The 20,008-nt window shown below is 39.5% G+C and overlaps 1 protein-coding gene across 1 annotated transcript in view; it reads right to left on the minus strand.

The window, feature by feature from the left end:
* Positions 1-20,008, minus strand: part of SPPL3 (signal peptide peptidase like 3) — a 116,716-nt gene that overhangs the window by 23,849 nt on the left and 72,859 nt on the right. The window contains exon 2 of the mRNA XM_081252507.1: positions 17,157-17,234. Coding sequence (XP_081108633.1) covers positions 17,157-17,234 — 78 coding nt within the window. The remainder of the gene's footprint in view (positions 1-17,156; positions 17,235-20,008) is intronic.

Genomic DNA, 20,008 nt, shown 5'->3' on the forward strand with positions numbered 1-20,008 from the left:
GTAAGTGAGGTGTTAAGGTCCCCCACTATTATTGTGTTACTGTCGATTTCTTGTTTTATAGCTGTTAGCAGTTGCCTTATGTATTGAGGTGCTCCTATGTTGGGTGCATATATATTTATAATTGTTATATCTTTTTCTTGGATTGATCCCTTGATCATTATGTAGTATCCTTCCTTGTCTCTTGTAACATTCTTTATTTTAAAGTCTATTTTATCTGATATGAGTATTGCTACTCCAGCTTTCTTTTGATTTCCATTTGCATGGAATATGTTTTTCCATCCCCTCACTTTCAGTCTGAATGTGTCCCTAGGTCTGAAGTGGGTCTCTTGTAGACAGCATATATATGGGTCATGTTTTTGTATCCATTCAGCAAGCCCGTGTCTTTTGGTTGGAGCATTTAATCCAGTCATATTTAAGGTAATTATCGATATGTATGTTCCTATGACCATTTTCTTAATTGTTTTGGGTTTGTTTTTGTAGGTCCTTTTCTTCTCGTGTTTCCCACTTAGAGAAGTTCCTTTAGCATTTGTTGTAGAGCTGGTTTGGTGGTGCTGAATTCTCTAGGCTTTTGCTTGCCTGTAAAGCTTTTGATTTCTCCATCAAACCTGAATGAGATGCTTGCCGGGTAGAGTAATCTTGGTTGTAGGTTCTTCCCTATCATGCCACTCCCTTCTGGCTTGTAGAGTTTCTGTTGAGAAATCAGCTGTTAACCTTATGGGAGTTCCCTTGTATGTTATTTGTCATTTTTCCCTTTCAATAAGTTTTCTTTGTCTTTAATTTTTGCCAATTTGATTACTATGTGTCTCGGCGTGTTTCTCCTTGGGTTTATCCTGTATGGGAGTCTCTGCGCTTCCTGGACTTGGGTGGCTATTTCCTTTCCCATGTTAGGGAAGTTTTCGACTATAATCTCTTCAAATATTTTCTTGGGTCCTTTCTCTCTTCTCCTTCTGGGTCCCCTATAGTGCGAATGTTGTTGCGTTTAATGTTGTCCCAGAGGTCTCTTAGGCTGCCTTCATTTCTTTTCATTCTTTTTTCTTTATTCTGTTCCACAGCAGTGAATTCCACCATTCTGTCTTCCAGGTCACTTATCCCTTCTTCTGCCTCAGTTATTCTGTTATTGATTTCTTCTAGTGTATTTTTCATTTCAGTTATTGTGTTGTTCATCTGTTTGTTTGTTCTTTAATTCTTCTAGATCTTTGTTAAACATTTCTTGCATCTTCTCGATCTCTGCCTCCATTCTTTTTCCAAGGTCCTGGATCATCTTCACTATCATTATTCTGAATATTTTTTCTGGAAGGTTCCCTATCTCCACTTCATTTAGTTATTTTTCTGGGGTTTTATCTTGTTCCTTCATCTGGTACATAGCCCTCTGCCTTTTCAACTTGTCTATCTTTCTGTGAAGGTGGTTTTTGTTCCGCAGGCTGCAGGATTGTAGTTCTTCTTACTTCTGCTGTCTGCCCTCTGGTGGATGAGGCTATCTAAGAGGCTTGTGCAAGTTTCCTGATGGGAGGGACTGGTGATGGGTAGAGCTGGCTGTTGCTTTGGTGAGCAGAGCTCAGTGAAAAGTTCTTAACAACACTAGTCATCAGGGAAATACAAATCAAAACCACAATGAGGTACCACTTCGTACCCACTAGGATGGCTGTAAACAAAAAGTCAGATAATAACCAAGTGTTAGGAAGGCTGTAAAACTGAGACCATCACACGTTGCTGGTGGGAAATGTAAACTGGTGCAGCCACTTCGGAAAACAGTCTGGCAATTTTCAATTTCTTTAATAAGTATAGGGCTATTTGGGTTACCTATTTCTTTTTTAATTTTTGATTAATTAATTTTTGGCTGCATTAGGTCTTCATTGCTGTGCGCAGGCTTTTCTCTAGTTGCGGCCAGCGGGGGCTACTCTTCGTTGCGGTGTGTGGGCTTCTCACTGCAGTGGCTTCTCTTGTTGTGGAGCATGGGCTCGAGGCACGTGGGCTTCAGTAGTTGTGGCGCATGGGCTTAGTTGCTCCGTGGCATGTGGGATCTTTCCGGACCAGGGCTCGAACCCGTGTCCTCTGAATTGGCAGGCGGATTCTCAACCACTGCACCACCAGGGAAGCCCTACCTATTTCTTCTTGAGTGAGCTTTGGTAGATTGTACCATTCAAAAAATTTGTCCATTTCATCTAAGTTGTCAAATTTATTGGCATAAAGTTGTTTATAGTAGTTCCTTATTATCCTTTTAATATCTGTATGCTCTAGTAATATCACCTCTCTTACCTCTGATATTAGATTTGTGTCTTCTCTTTTTTTCCCCAGATCAGTCTGGCTAGAGGGTTACCAATTTTATTGATTCTTTAAAAAAATCAGCTTTTATTTTCACTGATTTTTCTCCAGTAGAGGAAATCTATTTGATTTACTTTGGCTTTGATCTTTATTCTTTCCTTTTGTCTACTGAATTGGGTTTCATCTGCTCCTTTTTTCTAGTTTATTAAGAAGGGTAAAAGCTTAGATCATTGAAAGTTTTTGCTCTATTCTAATCCAGGCATTTGGAGCTACAGTTCCCTAAGCATTGCTTTTGCAGCATTCCATAAATTTGGTGTGTTGTGCTTTCACTTTGTTTTAATTCAAAGTATTTTCTAATTTCCTTCTTGATTTCTTATTTGATACATGGAAGCATGTTATTTTTGTTTCCAAACATCCGGGAATTTTCCAGAGCTCTTTCTGCTCAATTCAATCGTGACTTGTTAGTCACAATTCACAAACTGAATGTTTGTGTCCCCCAGAAAGTTCATTTGTTGAAGCCCTAACCCTCAATGTGATGGATGGTATCTGGTGATGGGGCCTTTGGGAGGTAATTCTGCTGAGGTCCTGAGGGAGGGGCCCTCATGATGGGATTAGTATCCTAAGAAGAGAAAGCAGAGAGTTTGCGTGTGCACTCTCGTGCTCTCTCCTTCTCTCTCCTGGAGCATGCGCGCACTGAAGAAAGACCATGTATGTGAGCGCACAGTAAGAAGCGGGTCATCTGCAAGCCAGGAAGAGAGTGCTCAACAGAACCCACCCATGCTGGCACCCTGACCTTGGGTTTCCAGCCTCCAGAACTTGAGAAAACAAATTTCTGTTGTTTAAGCCACACAATCTGTGGTATTTTGTTATGGCAGCCCCAGCTGACTAACAGAGATCAGAGATCATACTTTGTATGCCTTGAATCCATTTACTGAGACTTTTTTTTATGTCCCAAAATACATTCTATCTTGGTAAATGTTCCACATGCACTTGAGAAGAATGTGTATTCCATTGTTGAATGGAGTGTTCTATAAATGTCAATCAGGTCAAGCTGGTTGAGAATATTGTTTAAGCCACTATATCCTTACTGATTTTCTGACTACTTTGTTCTATCGATTACTGAGAGAGAGGTACTAAAATCTTCAGCTACATTTGTGGATTTGTTTTACTTTTTCCTTGAAGTTATATCAGTTTTTGCTTCATGTATTTTGAAAATCTCTTATTAGATGCACAAACATTAAGGCTTATTATGTCTTACTCCTTAACTGACCCCTTTATCATTATGAAATACAGTTTTTTGTCTGTGGTAATATTCCTTGCTCTGAAAGTTGCTTTGTCTGAATCAATATAACCACTCCAGCTTTCTTTTGAAGAGTATAATGTGTATCTTCTCCCAACCTTTTACTTTAAATTCTTTTTCTGGCTTTATATCTATAGTGTGTTTTTTGTAAGCATCATGTAATTGTATCTTGCTTTTTAATTCAATCTGACAATTGCTGTCTTCTAACTGGAGTTTTTAGGCCAATTTCATTTAATGTGATTACTGTTACAATTAGGTCTGAGACTATCATGTTTGTCCTATCTCTTCTGTTGTTGCTCCCCTTTACCTGCCCTCTTTTGGATTAACACAGTATTTTTTATGATTCTGTGTTATTTCCTCTGTTGTCTTATTAGCTGTAGGTCTCTGCTCTTTTGTTTTAGTGGCTGTTGTACAGTTTATAGTATACATCTTTAATCAGCACAGCCTACCTTCAAGTTATATGGCAGTACTGCATATATAGTATTAAAACCTGATAACAGGGGCTTCCCTGGTGGCGCAGTGGTTGAGAGTCCGCCTGCCGATGCAGGGGACACAGGTTCGTGCCCCAATCCCGGAAGATCCCACATGCCGCGGAGCGGCTGGGCCCACGAACCATGGCCGCGGAGCCTGTGCGTCCGGAGCCTGTGCTCCGCAGTGGGAGAGGCCACAGCAGTGAGAGGCCCGCATACAGAAAAAAAAAAAACAAAAAAAAACCTGATAACAGTTTATATTTATTCCCCCTCAACCTTTGTACTATTATTACCATGCATTTTATTTTTACATGCTATGCTATGAACGCCATACTATATTATTATTTTTGTCTATACAGTCAATTATCTTTTAAGGAGTTTTAAATAATAAGGGGAAAAAACCCTTTTATATTTATCACTGTAGTCACCATTTCTTTTTCTTTTCTTTTTTTTTGGCTACGTCCTGCACGGCTTGCAGGATCTTAGTTCCCTGGCCAGGGTCTGAACCCAGGCCAGACCAATGAAAGCACCGAGCAAGTCCTAACCACTGGACTGCCAGGGCGTTCCCATGTAGGCGTCATTTCTGGTGATCTTAATTCCTTTGTGTAGACCCAGACTTCCAATTGGTACCACTTTTAATCTGCTTGAAGTACTTCCTTTAACACTTCTTGTGGTGCAAGTTGGTTGGTGAAGAATTCTTTCAGGTTTTGTGTGTCTTGAAACATCTTTATTTTGCCTTTTCTTTTGGAAGATACATTTGCCATAGAATTCTATGTTGACAGTTTTTCTTCCTGTACTTTAAAGCTGTTGTTCCACTGTCTTCTCACTTATATTGTTTTCAGTGAGAAATCAGATTCCCTCCCACCTCCCATCCCCTCACCCCCTCGGCTGCTTTTTGGATTTTTTAAATCACTGGTTTTGAGCAATTTGATTATGATGTGCCTTGGTGTAGTTTTCTTCACTGTTCCTGTGCTATGGGTTTACTGAATCTGTGGGTTATAGTTTTCTTCAAGTTTGGAAATATTTTGGCCATTCATTCTTCAAGCATTTTTCAGTCCCCCTCTTTCTTCTCTTCCTTTCAGGGATTCCAATTACCATATTAGGCCACTGGAGATTGCTCTTTGATGTCCAATGATAGCTCAATAACACTTTTCATTAAAAAAATTATATTTTTCTTCTCTAAGTCTCTTTGGATAGTTTTTATTGCTGTGCCTTCAAGTTCATTAATCTTTTCTTCTGTAATGTCTAACTGCTGTTAATCTAACCCTATTTTTTTTTTTTTTTTTTTTTTTTTTTTGCGGTACGCGGGCCTCTCACTGTTGTGGCCTCTCCCGTTGCGGAGCACAGGCTCCGGACGCGCAGGCTCAGAGGCCATGGCTCACGGACTTAGCCGTTCTGCGGCACATGGGATCTTCCCAGACCGGGGCACGAACCCGTATCCCCTGCATCGGCAGGCGGACTCTCAACCACTGCACCACCAGGAAAGCCCCGAACCCTATGTATTTTTGATCTCAGACATTGTTGTCTTCATCTCCAGAAGTTTGATTTGGGTATTTAAAAATATCTTCTATGTACCTATCTAACTTCTTGTACATATGGAATATATTACCATGGGTCACTATTACACAAAACAGAAACCTGGCTAAATGAGGTTGTGAGGCCCCATATATTTGTTCAAACACGGAAGATACATGCATTCCAGCTTTATAAAATGACATCCTGGACCTAAGTTTAGCAGATCCCAGGCTTCTATGACTGGGGTCTAGTAATGGTTACCCACACTGCATAGCTGACAGCAAACTTAAGCTGTTAAATAGAGCCTTTGTAGAAGACCCTGCCTCCTGAGCTATCCAGGGACCATTGTGAATTATGGATCTTTATCCCAACTTACTTGGTAATCTTTATTAACTCTACAGATATGAAATTGCTTGGCTGGACCTAGAACAGTTTGTTCCATCTTCATAGAAGACTACCCTTCAATCCCCCCACCCCTGCCATCACAACTCTATTGTTATTACTATGCAATAACATACAATATGATATTTATACATCATAATGTTATTACTAGATATTCCATCCAGATTGTATCTTAGCTATCTGCTTAACAAACAGCAAGTCTAGGTTACTGAAATCAATGTTTAAGTAGTAACAGAAAGACCTGAGCTATGGCTGTTCCATCACAGACAACCATTTACCATTACGGAAAAAGCCATCTAAATTATAGCATATTATTTGCTATTTTCAATTTGTCTTTTCACCAACTATGACTAAACAGGAAATAGTTACGGGTGTCAGTTGTAGGAGGCAGACAAATTTCCAATTATCGATGCTCATATAGACCTACATTAAGAACCTACTACTGAGCTTCCCTGGTGGCGCAGTGGTTGAGAGTCCGCCTGCGGATGCAGGGGACACGGGTTCGTGCCCCCGTCCAGGAAGATCCCACATGCCGCGGAGCGGCTGGGACCGTGAGCCATGGCCGCTGGGCCTGCGCGTCCGGAGCCTGTGCTCCGCAACGGGAGAGGCCACAACAGTGAGAGGCCCGCGTACCGCAAAAAAAAAAAAAAAAAAAAAAAAAAAAGAACCTACTACTAAGAATCCAAGTAGAAGAGATGGTCTTCTGACTATGCAGCCGTGGATTAAAATATTTTTAATAGTCAACATTTATTGAGCTTATACTGTCAGGCACTATGCTAGGAGCTTTGCAGTCAATATTTCTTTTGATTCATAGAATAACTATAATTAAAAATGTGACTGCATTTGGAGACAGAGCCTTCAGAGAGGTAATTAAATTAAAATGGGGTTGTTAAGGTGGACCCTAATCCAATATGACTGCTGTCCTTATAAGAAGAGGAGATTAAGACAGACAGAGAGACAGATACACTAGACACATGCACACACAGAGAAAAGACCACAGGAAGGGCACCATCTACATGTGAAGATGGTCATCTATAAGCCATTTCAGAATGAAACCAACTCTGCCAATACCTCAATCTTGGACTTCTAGCCTCCAGAACTGTGAGAAAGTAAATTTCTGCTGTTTAAGTCACCCAGTCTGTGGTACTTTGTTATGGTAGCCCTAGCAAACTATACAGAGATGCTCTATTATTATCCCTATAGTAAGGAAACCAAGGTTATTATACCACTCTGCCTTGGCTGTATCATCTCCCCTTACAAAACAACCAAACTTCTATATTTTTTTCTGAAAAAGTAATATATATGATTATTTAAAAACTCAAACAATAGAGAATGGTACAAAAGACTCCTATAATCCCTATCTCCAGAGATATATATGTTTGGTATATATTTTGCCTTTTAAAAAAATGAGGATTAATATGTCATCTCACAAGTTAATTTTCATTCAGTAGTATACCAAGACTATCTTTCCACATCAATACATACAACTCCTTTTCATTTAAAAACAACAACAACAAAAGCTAAGACTACTTCTCCTTGGGTTAACTTGATCTGACATTATTTTTGGATGAATTGCATATATCCTGCCTTATTAGAGAGAAATAGTAAGAAAAGCAACCTTTTACAGGCAGATGATATGGTTTGATCTTGATGGGTGGGGTATAACTGACAACTGAGCCTGCTAGATAAGTAGTGTCAGAAAGAATGACAACTGATCAACATTTTTCAAATTTAAGTTGATGTATAAGTATAAACCCCAGGGTGCATTTTTTGGTCACTTTGATGTATATTTAACAAGTAGTTTATCACAGACAGTACATCAGGAAGGAGTTTAACATTCTCTGAGTGCTTTAATAAGGTTTCATTGCGGCTGAGGTAGAGATCTGGTTATATTTGCTCCAAATTTTTTTCAGGCTAAAACTAATTCAGTTGTAAGGAACAGAACTTGAGGAAGTCAACTATTAGTATCTTTAGGTACTAGACTGGATTATACAGGGTTTTCTGAGAAAGTCCTAGGCCCATGAGAACTTCCACACCTTGCTGAGGACAAGGGGAAATATGGGCTTATAGTTAGGCCATTTTACGTTCCTTGGTTGTGACAAAAATGCAAATGTGCTGTAAGAACTGTTAAGACAAAGAGGTCTGTATTCAGCCAGCCACAGAGTACACATCTGGACCACTGCCCACAGTTATCAAGAAATCAATATTCAGGAATAATCAGTTGAAGAATTAATAACCCATTAATTTCTCCAGGTATTGTACAATGTAACATTAGACCACAGTAAGCTAGCAATCTAGACCACAGCTTTCTGTTGCTGGCTGTGTCTCCCCAGTTTTGGAGAAATTGCTTTTGCTGAAATCTATTTTCACAAAATGCTACCAGCTAATACTGAAGGGTACTAATTCATTCAACAAACAATGAATGCTTATTATGAATGCTATGAAATTCAATGTTGCATCCTCTTTCTGAGGGTCTTTGGGATAAAGGTCTGTCTAATCTTAAGACCAAGAATAACTGCAATTCACCTGAACAACTGGGTTCTTTTTATTCAAGGACATTGTAAAGTTTTTCTTTCTTTCTTCTGAAAGTTGGCTGCCAGAAAGCTTACTGTGGTGTCCATGGACCACCAGTAGTAAGGGTGCTGGCCAATATGGTATACATTTTTAGGCTTATTTTTGGCTCTACTTTGTCTCCACCCATACTTTTCTTTGGCCCCATTTTAATTTACCTTATCTCATCACAACTTGTAAAACTTAATAAATGGTCTGAAATCCTTTTGCACAGGGCAGAGCAAAAATAAACAATTGCAGGAAGCAAAATGGAGCTGAGAACACATTTACTGAAAGTTATACTTGTTCATCTGTTTGAATTCTGATAACGGAGTACAACTGTGAATACTGGAGGAGAAAGGCAAATTGAAATTTTTTATTTTAATATTTTAATTTAAGAGTACCATATTTTTTGATCATTTCAGTTTTGGAAGCAAGCACAATGAAGGGGAGAATTCACCTGGTCAAGGTAAACACTATACGGCTGAACTTGGCTTTATGCTAAATGTATGTTCCTAGAAAAGTTACAGTGGTTTTGATAAACGGAACAGTGAAAAAGGAACTGACAGAACTGTTAAATATATCAAGGAACTTGTCCATATACATTACAAGGTACATAACCATTCCCTACATTATCTAATAAATTCAGATTTCTGTATGTTTTCTTAAAGTAGGACAGGTTATGAGAGGGCAAAAAGAACAATTCAAAAGATAAGCATATCACACATCAGTGTGTGCTAAACACATCATGACATTTGTGAACCATAGTCAGACTTATTTTGGTTAACCTGATGTAACTTAATTACATGCATTTAGTATGAAGGGCAACACAATCATATAAAGTGCATTTCTTATCATCTCTGTGGTCTTATTAACTTGAAGACATTGTCTTCCTAGAGTAGGTTTGGGTATAAGCAAATAAACTATCCTCACCATTAAAGAAAGTGCAGGTAGGTGCTTGCCTTAAAAAAAAGGTAGTAGTTACTCTAAAAGTTCCATTATTCCTTTATATAGCAACTTCACATATACAGAGATATATGTATTATAATTATATATTAGCTATTTGTCTATTGATCATAAAGTATATCTTCCTTTTTTTTTTTTTTTTTTTTTGCGGTCCGGGGGCCTCTCACTGTTGTGGCTCCTTCAGCTGCGGAGCACAGGCTCCGGATGCGCAGGCTTGGCGGCCATGGCTCACGGGCCCAGCCACTCCGCGGCACGTGGGATCCTCCCAGACCGGGGCACGAACCCACGTCCCCTGCATCAGCAGGCGGACCCTCAACCACTGCGCCACCAGGGAAGCCCTATCTTCCTTTTGATTTCCTTTTACATCTACTTCATTTTTTAAAAAATTAATTAATTTATTTATTTTTGGCTGCACTGGGTCTTCGTTGCTGTGTGCGGGCTTTCTCTACTTGTGGCGGGGGGCTACTCTTCGTTGCAGTGCGCAGGCTTCTCATTGTGGTGGCTTCTCTTGTTGCGGAGCACGGGCTCTAGGCATGTGGGCTTCAGTAGCTGTGGCAAGCCGGCTCAGTAGTTGTGGTTTGCAGGCTCCAGACTGCAGGCTCAGTAGTTGTGGTGCACAGGCTTAGTTGCTCTGTGGCATGTGGGATCTTCCCAGACCAGGGCTCGAACCCGTGTCCCCTGCATTGGCAGGCGGATTCTTAACCACTGCGCCACCAGGGAAGTCCCTACATCTACTTCCAACCTGTTATTTTTTTGTCTATGATTCCTGATGGGACAGAACTTAAGTGTCCTGACAGTAATAAGCTGCCTAAGAAATTCTAAATCATCCTCACATTGTGATTCTTGGGTCCATATGCCCATCAGGACAGTCCCTTTCTCCTCCCCTCTCCCCTCCATTAATGTTCTCCTGTTGATTGGTCAAAGGCTTTGGGGACATACATATTAGATGAGTAATTATGCTATTTTTTTCCTGAGCAGCTGGAAAGATTAAGGAGAGACAGGTGTCATCTTTAAGAAATATAGGAAGTCCAGCTAGCAAAGCTCAGCCAAGGGATGGCGAACGTTAAGGGTTCCTAAATCAAGGAATTGTTCTGGGCTTTAGAATCTCATTTTATTTGGCACAGTTTTCCCCTCTGTACTTTGAAATGTGAAAGCCTGGGGGTAAATAACCAGTACCATTCACAAATCTTTTATCCTGTATTTTATGATTTTCTCCATGTCATCCCAGCTCTAAACAAATAAAATGGAATAATTTTTTTTTTCTTTGCGGTACATGGGCCTCTCACTGTTGTGGCCTCTCCCCTTGCGAAGCACAGGCTCCGGACGCGCAGGCTCAGCGGCCATGGCTCACAGGCCCAGCTGCTCCGCGGCATGTGGGATCTTCCCGGACCAGGGCACGAACCTGTGTCCCCTGCATCGGCAGGCAGACCTTCAACCACTGCGCCACCAGGGAAGCCCAAAATGGAATAATTTAAATGAGCAAATAATATATTTTTATGGTCCCAAATCAGAGGACATAAGAACATATTAATATTTGGCTGGGCATTTGGAGGGGCAATAGGGTTAGGGATAAACAAATTCAAGAAGCATTTTTTTTGTGCATATCCTATATGGAATGGAGCATGAAAGTGAATCATGGAAGCCAAGGGAGGAGAAATTTGCAATAGTAAGTGGTGGTAAACCATCAAGGCTTATCAAGGATGAGGACTGAGGGGAAACTTTTTTGATCTAGCAAAAAGGGAAACTCTGAGAACTTCAGGAGAACTTCAACAGAGTTGTAAAAGTTAAATAACATATCAGTGAATGGATCCGTAAAATGCTACCAGCAATGAAGAACCAACAACTTAAGTGTTAGGTAAGAGTTTATCAAAGTGTGCTGTGTAGGTCACCTGAATGAGGTGCTGGGCCCCCCATCCTAAGCCTACTGAACAATCTTCCCCAGGTGATTTTTATGCACAATAAGGTCTGAGAACAACTGCTGAAGAAAAAAAATCACCAAAAAGGGGTTTTTAAGAGAGCTTCTCATTCCTTCTGACTTTACTACCAGATCAATTTATTTGCTTCATATTTAAAATTTTACTATTATTCTCAATAGCCAGCAGCAGTAAAGTACTGCTTGAGTTTGAATCCCAGCTCCATCACTTATTACTTGGGTAAGCTACTTACATTTCTGGGTCCTAGTTTCCTCATTTATAAAATGGGAATAACAATACCTATCCTGCTGAATTGATGTGAGGATCAATGAGACTTTATGTAAAGCACTTAGCACTGTACTTGATACATAAATGTTCAGTAAAATGTTAGCTATTTTCTTCATCAGGTTTCTTTAATATAGTCAAGGTCTAAGTAAAAAAAAAATTATCATAGCCAATAAAAATCATACATCTCTACCCAATCCCCTCAGAGTAGGAAAAAGAAGTCACTCACAACAATTGAGAGGCATCTAAACTGGTAGAAATGGTAGAAGTCAGAGAGCAAGATAGATTGGGAAGCATCATTCAGCACCCTAGGGTACCCAACTGGCTGTGTCTTAATGAAGAACTCCCGTAAGTATTTTCATCAAGGAATCCACATCCAAATAAGTAACAGGTCAGTTCTTCTTCTAGCTATCCCTTGTTTACATTAAAGCAAGAATCAAGGAAATTACCCTGCTACCAGTTTTACCTCACTGACTACTTTTGATAAGAGGCATTCCTAAAAGCCCCCACGTGATCACAGGTCAATGAGTAAAAAGAAACTATCAGTTGAACTACAATATTTGACAAGTTTTGACCTATCAAAACAGTATGGTTTGTTTATTAAATACTTAGAAAGAGATGTGAAAATTTGTTGTAAAACTATTTGGTTAAGCACTACTAAACAATACACTTACAAATCACTCTGGAAAGCTTAAAGAGAGAGTGTATTACAAATCAGAATATAGTTAACCCTATGCCACTATTGTTATAAATTATAGTTATAGTACTCATAATTAATGAAATAACAACTTTCAAGATATGGGTTCACAGAGGTTAAGTTACTTGCCCCAAATTGAACAGTGGCAAGAGCCAAACTGGAACCAATATCAGTCTCTTAACAAATTGTGTCTGCTTTGTGTATCAAGTTTCCATGAAAAATCTGCTTGTCTTACAGAGCTTCCCATCTCAAAAATGGCACCATCACTGGGTCCAGCTGTTTCAGGCCATAAACCTTGGAGTCACCCTTGACTCTTCTCTCTCACACACTATATCCATTCCATCAGCAATCCTGTCCTAAATCCACTGATATCTCATTCCACCATTATTAGCTTAGTTAAAGCACCATCATTTTTTGCCTATACTAGGGCAGCAGTCTCCCATGTTTCCCTTATTTCACTCTTTCCTCTTATTCAACAATCTATTTCCCATACAGAACCTAGACCAACCTTTCTAAAACACAAACCAGATAATATCACTCCCTGCTCTCAACACTCTGTTGTAGGTTGATTTTTCCAACTGCATATGGAACATTCTCCAGGACACATCATATGTTAGGCCATAAAACAAGTCGCAAATATTTAAAAGGATTGAAACCATAAAAAGTATGTCTCTGAGCACAGCAGAAGTGAGCCTGTTGAAATTCTTTTAAATAACAGAGAGAATTTTGACATATTCCAATTATTAGGAAAGTAAGCGACACATTTATAAAGAACCCACAGGTCAAAGAAAAAAAATCACCAGGAAAAATATCTTGAATTGAATGAAATGAAAATACAACCTAACAAAATTTATGGGTTGCAGTTAAAGCAGTGTTTATAGGGAAATTTGTAGCTTTAAATGCCTATGTTAAAAAAGAAGAAAGGTTTCAGGGCTTCCCTGGTGGCGCAGTCATTGAGAGTCCACCTGCCGATGCAGGGGACATGGGTTTGTGCCCCAGTCCGGGAGGATCCCGCATGCCACGGAGTGGCTGGGCCCGTGAGCCATGGCCGCTGAGCCTGTGTGTCTGGAGCCTGTGCTCCGCAACGGGAGAGGCCACAACAGTGAGAGGCCCACGTACCGCAAAAAAAAAAAAAAAAATCCCAAACAAAAAAAATGAATCAACAAAAATATAAGGGAAAACAGACAAATTCCAATCACAGCTGAATACTTTTAACTATCCTAGAAATTAACAGATAAAATAAAAGGCATTCAGATTTGAAAGGAAGAAGCAAAGCTGTCTTTACTTGAAGGCTGCATTATCCTGCATGTAGGGAACACCAAGAAGTCCATACACAAAAAACTACTAGCACTAATAAATGAGTTCAGCAAAGCTACAGGATACCAGGTTAATATTTTTAAATCATTCATAGTTCTATATACTTAGCAATGAAAAATCTAAAAATAAATCAAGGAAAAATTCCATCAACAGTAACATCAAAAAGAATAAAATACTTAGGAATAAGTTTAACAGAAGTGGTGCAAACCTTGTACACTGAAAATTACAAAACATTACTAAGAAAAATTAAAGATTATCTAAATAAATGGAGAAACATTCCAGGTCCCTGGATTGAAAGACTCAATACTATTAAGACAGCAATTCTCCCCAAACTGATCTATAGATACACAATACCTATCAAAATCCCAGAAGAGGGCTTCCCTGGTGGCGCAGTGGTTGAGAATCTGCCTGCCAATGCAGGGGACACGGGTTCGAGCCCTGGTCTGGGAAGATCCCACATGCCGCGGAGCAACTAGGCCCGTGAGCCACAATTACTGAGCCTGCGCGTCTGGAGCCTGTGCTCCGCAACAAGAGAGGCCGCGATAGTGAGAGGCCCGCGCACCGCAATGAAGAGTGGCCCCCACTTGCCGCAACTAGAGAAAGCCCTCGCACAGAAAGGAAGACCCAACACGGCCATAAATTAAAAAAAAAAAAAAAATCCCAGAATTTTTGTAGAAACAGACCAGCTGAACCTAAACTTAATAGGGAAATACAAAGGATCCATAATAGCCAAACACTTTTGAAAAAGAACAGAGCTGTAGGGCTTATACTACTAGATTTCAACATTTACTATAAAAGCTGTAGCAGTCGGACTTCCCTGGTGGCGCAGTGGTTAAGAATCCACCTGCCAATGCAGGGGACATGGGTTCGAGTCCTGGTCCGGGAAGATCCCACATGCCACAGAGCAACTAAGCCCATATGCCACAACTACTGAGCCTGTGATCTAGAGCCTGCAAGCCACAACTACTGAAGCCCATGTACCTCGAGCCCATGCTCCTCAACAAGAGAGGCCACCGCAATGAGAAGCCTGTGCACCACAACAAAGAGTAGCCCTCACTCACCGCAACTAGAGAAAGCCCGCGTGCAGCAATGAGACCCAACACAGCCAAAAATAATAAGTAAATAAAATAAATTTTTAAAATAAAAAATAGATAGTAACATGTGTTTTAAAAAGCCCTTACCAGCTACTGAACTGTATGCTTAGAAATGGGTTAAAATAGTAAATTTTATGTTATGTATATTTTACTGCACACACACACAAAGCCTTTACCAATTCTTTAAAAAAAAAAGATGAATAAAGCAGGAAAAACCAAAGCCAACCCCCCCCAAATCTTCCATCTTTAGATGGCTTCTCTGGTGATTTCTATCAAATATTTTAAAAAGAAGTAACACAATTTCACGTAATCTTTTCCAGAAAACAGAAGAGGAGGAAATACTTCCAAATTTACTTAAAATGAGGTAAATTTAAATGTATAATTAAAGGCATCATGATTTACTTTTTGCAGAAAGTGCATTATTAAAGTATAAAAGACATAAAGTATTGGACCACAAGTCTTAAGAACTGGGTTCCAATCCAGATTTTGTTACCAACTAGTTGTATAATCTTTAGCAAGTTACCTCATCTTTTTTTTTTTTTTAAATTTAATTATTTGTTTATTTATTTATGGCTGTGTTGGGTCTTCGTTTCTGTGCGAGGGCTTTCTCCAGGTGCGGCGAGTGGGGGCCACTCTTCATCGTGGTGTGCGGGCCTCTCACTGTTGTGGCCTCTCCCGTTGCGGAGCACGGGCTCCAGACGCGCAGGCTCAGTAGTTGTGGTGCATGGGCTTAGTTGCTCTGCGGCACGTGGGATCCTCCCAGACCAGGGCTCGAACCCGTGTACCCTGCATTGGCAGGCAGATTCCCAACCACTGCGCCACCAGGGAAGCCCAAGTTACCTCATCTTGTTGGGCCTCAGTTTCCTCATTTGTAAAATAAGGAGACGTACCAGAGAAATCCTTTCCATCCACATAATATAATTCTATGGTATATTTATTACATAAAATTTTGTTTAAAACTTGCCCAATTCTAAGTTGGTGTAACCCTTCTGGAAAACAACATGGCAATATGTAGTAAGAGCCAGTTCATACTCTTTGGAGAAGTTTTTCAATTTTTGGATACTTATCTTAGGGATATTTTTCAGCCAAAGCAAAAGAATACATAAAAAGATGGTCACTTTAACAACTCACATGTCCCAAAAGAGTGGAATAAGATAGTAATACAAAGAAATATCAAATTACTAAAAATTAGTATGAAGAGGATAATGAAAAATATTTTTGTTAGATAATAATCAGAATATAAATTATTTAAACTATAGAAATGTACACAGTATATAAGTATGTGCCAAATAAAATGTCATATGAGCTAATGAAAGGAGTATTAGAGTTGTGAGTCTAAAGGTTTTTTTTAATTATAAAGACTTTTGAAATGTTGAAACATTATATACTCAAAAAGAAAAACCCAAAAACTTGTCCAAAGGATAGAGATACCAAATATCAGGGTTATGCTGATGAGGTTCTAAATCGCCCTGGCTTGACTAATGCTTCCTAAGAGTGGTTATGAACCTAGGGCTCCCAGCTGAAGTCTCAATGATTAAAACTTTTATCAACTGATACTGGAATTATCAACAGTATTTTACTTGTCCTACTCAGTGTTGGGATAAAGCCTGGAAGTCTTATGATTTTACCAAATACCCATTAAAATCCAGATATAATACTGGATAGTTCAAAATCCTTATGCCTGATTATTTTATCACTGTTGCTCCCTTTCAAGTTCTCAATTTAAAATTTCTCAGGCAGCCTTCATTTTTAAATGTATCAGCCACAAAACTATTTGAGTTATACAACCACCAAATTTCCTCTAAAGTAAGAATAGTGAAAAGAAGGGAGTACCTAGCTTCCTGATTTTCCTTTGTATTTCTATGGCTGTTTGCTAGGATGGGAACTTCGAAAAGGTCAGCAGAGAGAATACTTGGTAGATGCTACCATGCACAATCCTCATAAAAGCAGGTTGAACCATATGATATTATTTGTGTAGGTCAAAAATTTGACTATCAGCAGTCTCATATGGCTCAACGTAGGTCAGTGCCTTTTCTTTAATTAAGAAAAACTTTATGTCCCCTTTGAGACTCTGTAGAATCACTGTCAAGGACTCTCCTTAACCCTCTCAGTGAGTGTATTTACATGAATCCTTTTTTTCAGAACCAGAATTTAAGCAATTAGTTTTTGCTTGTTTGCATTAAAATGCCAAAGCCATAAGCAAAACCAAGAAGTGTTTTAACAGAAGCCAACCAAAGAATAAATATCAGAAATATCCTGTTCAACTCAATTCCTGTCAAAGTCATGTTTTTCCTCACAGAAGCAATAAGTTTGGGTGCCAACATTTTTAGAGCAACGCTTCTTTCACTTCCAACAGAAATCAATCCCATTTTGAGAGCATCTTACCTGAAACTACCATAGACTATAAGTAGAATGGAAATCAGAAATGTAGACACTTGACTGGAATCCACCAGGGAATAGGCCCTAGAGAAATAAGAGGAAAAAAATTTTAATCACATGGCAGCAAGTCCTCATGGAGTTTACAGTCTAGTGGATTTCTATAAACCCCACTAAGTTTTATTTTTGTCTTTAGGAAGGAAAACAGGTATAAATTAGCAATTAACAAAATACATAATTAAAACATAGATCTGCTAGCTTAACATTAAGAGTAAATGTATGACTCACAGCTATTATTAGTTAACATTCACAGGATGTTAAATGACATTAATGTAAAAAATGCCATCTCCGTATGATAGGCAGTATGTGCTTCCACTCCCAAGTTAAAAAGTACCGGGCTTCCCTGGTGGCGCAGTGGTTGAGAGTCCGCCTGCCGATGCAGGGGACACGGGTTCATGCCCCGATCCGGGAAGATCCCCCATGCCGCGGAGCGACTGGGCCTGTGAGCCATGGCCACTGAGCCTGCGCGTCCGGAGCCTGTGCTCCGCAACGGGAGAGGCCACAACAGTGAGAGGCCCGCGTACCACACACACACAAAAAAGTACCAAAACATCTACCAACTCTGTACACTTGAATTATCAATAGTATTTTACTGGTTTTGCTCAGTGATGAACTAAAGCCTGTGTCTCTCTCCTGGATTCTAGTTTTATTTTTATAACTGCCTATTGGTTGTCTCCATCTAGGTGTCCCACAGAAGGTTCTTTAAAGTCAACAAGCCCAAAACTAAAGTCATTATCCTTACCTTCATACCCAAATGTCTTAAGGAATGATATCATGATTCCCTCAGCATTCTTGACACCCTGTTCTCTTACTTCCCACATGTGACGACAGTCAGTAAGTCTCACAACTTCCACTTCCGCAAATACCCTACTTCTCTCAGGCCTACTACCAATTCCTTAGCTCCCTTCTATGGCTTGACTATCAGAGATCGTTTTTTTTTTTGGTGGGGGGTGGCACACATCGTTCGGCTTGTGGGATCTTAGCTTACGGACCAAGGATCAAACCCAGGCCCCCTGCAGTAGAAGCGAAGAGTCCCAGGGAATTCCCAATGTTTGCAAGTCTGTCTTCAGGAATTCACCGTTCACACTATCCATTCATGTTATGGATTTTCCTAAAACAAATTTCTCTTCATTTTTTTCCCTCAGTATATATTAATGATGCTTCTGTGCCCAGCACTCTGCTAGCCCCCAGGGACGTAATAAAAATCAAGACTGTCTTGGTCTTGTCCCTGAACGTCTTTTCTAAAGGAATTTAAAAATTACATTTTGTTCTAAAGCAATGAAAACAAAAAGTTAACATAAGCAAGTGAATATAATTGTTGAAAATGTTATAAATTTTCAACAAGTATAGGGTACCTTGAGAATGTATAATAGGTGGATTCTACCTAAGAACTAGGGGTGGGGGGGCTTCCTTAGGGGGCAGATGAATGAGAGAGATACAAGACTCAACAAAATAGGATTTGTTGATTGTTTATGAGGCTAAGAGAGGATCCCCAGGTTTCTGCTAAGCAGCTGGTGGATGGCTATACCATTTGGCAAAAAAGGCAACAGGAGGAGCAGATCTGAAGTTCTGGATGTGCTGAGGAAACAGTTGGCTATCTGGGTCTAGAGTTCAGAAGCAGCTCTAAGCTAAGGATACATATTGGGAGCTCATAGCCTTCCACATGGTAATTGAAGCCACGGGTATGGGTGAGAAGAGGACCCAGGATGAAAGCCTGAAAATTCAGAAATTTAAAGATCAGAAAGAAGGAGGAGCTGCAAAGAAAACAAAATGAAACAGTGAAAGAGGAAGAAAACCCAGGATAGCAGGTAACTGATGAAGTGTCTTCAAAGAGGAGCAGGATCAGAGATGCTGCCTGAACTTAAACTGCTCTACCCCTTACCAGCAGTTAGTTTTCATTTGCGTTATTAATTACTTTTCTGATGTAATTAATTTTAAAGTGAATTAAAGTGAGATTGAGCAGCTTTTCATATAATTAAGGGCCAATAGGTATTTTAAAAAGCAACTTAAAAGTTTTTCAGACTCTTGATCTATAAAATATGAAGGGAGCCTGTTTTTGTGTGTGGGGGGGCACTTTTCTTTTGACGGTGTTTTACTTAGATGACTTAGCTTTTCTGTACCCGTCATGTTCTGAAGCATATTGCCATTCCCTAAAAGGTAGATTAAACATTTAAACTTCCCAAACTCAGTGTCTTAAGGTTTGGTACTATTGTTTTTTTCTTTTGCTATAACTCTCAAATCAATGGAGACCCTCCAGAGACATCACTTAAGACTTCTAGAAGTCTGGGTTGAATTTTGGTTAAACCAGCTCTTTCTTCCTCCTCCACAGTTTCTCTATGCTGTGCTCTACTCTGTGTGACTAACCATACTTAGTCACTGACTTTCCTCACAGTCTGTTTTTCAAGGTGCAGTCTTGGCCATGTGTTAAATAAATACCTTACGAAGAGGCTGATTAGCGCTACCAGTTCTCATCTCCATTTTCTGGCGATAAGCATGCTACCCACTACAGAGCAAAATGCATGGTTTCAGAAAAAATGTTCTGATGTTTCATTTAATGGTTTCTTCTATACTGGACCAGTTTATTTTTCAAATAAATCTGTACCAAGAAAATATGGTTAAAACTGACTCCTAATATAGTTCATGGTATTTTATAATTTACAGTAAAACTTTTTAAAAAGTTTGAACTTTGCAAACTACCAAATATCACAAAATTAGAAGTTATAATTTATTTCACAGTGTTATTTGAACTTTCATATATTTCAACTCAAACTACCATTATGGAAGTTTTACAAAAAGCCTTT

This window comes from Mesoplodon bidens (assembly GCF_964165515.1).
Source record: "Mesoplodon bidens genome assembly, chromosome: 13".
NCBI lineage: Eukaryota > Metazoa > Chordata > Mammalia > Artiodactyla > Ziphiidae > Mesoplodon > Mesoplodon bidens.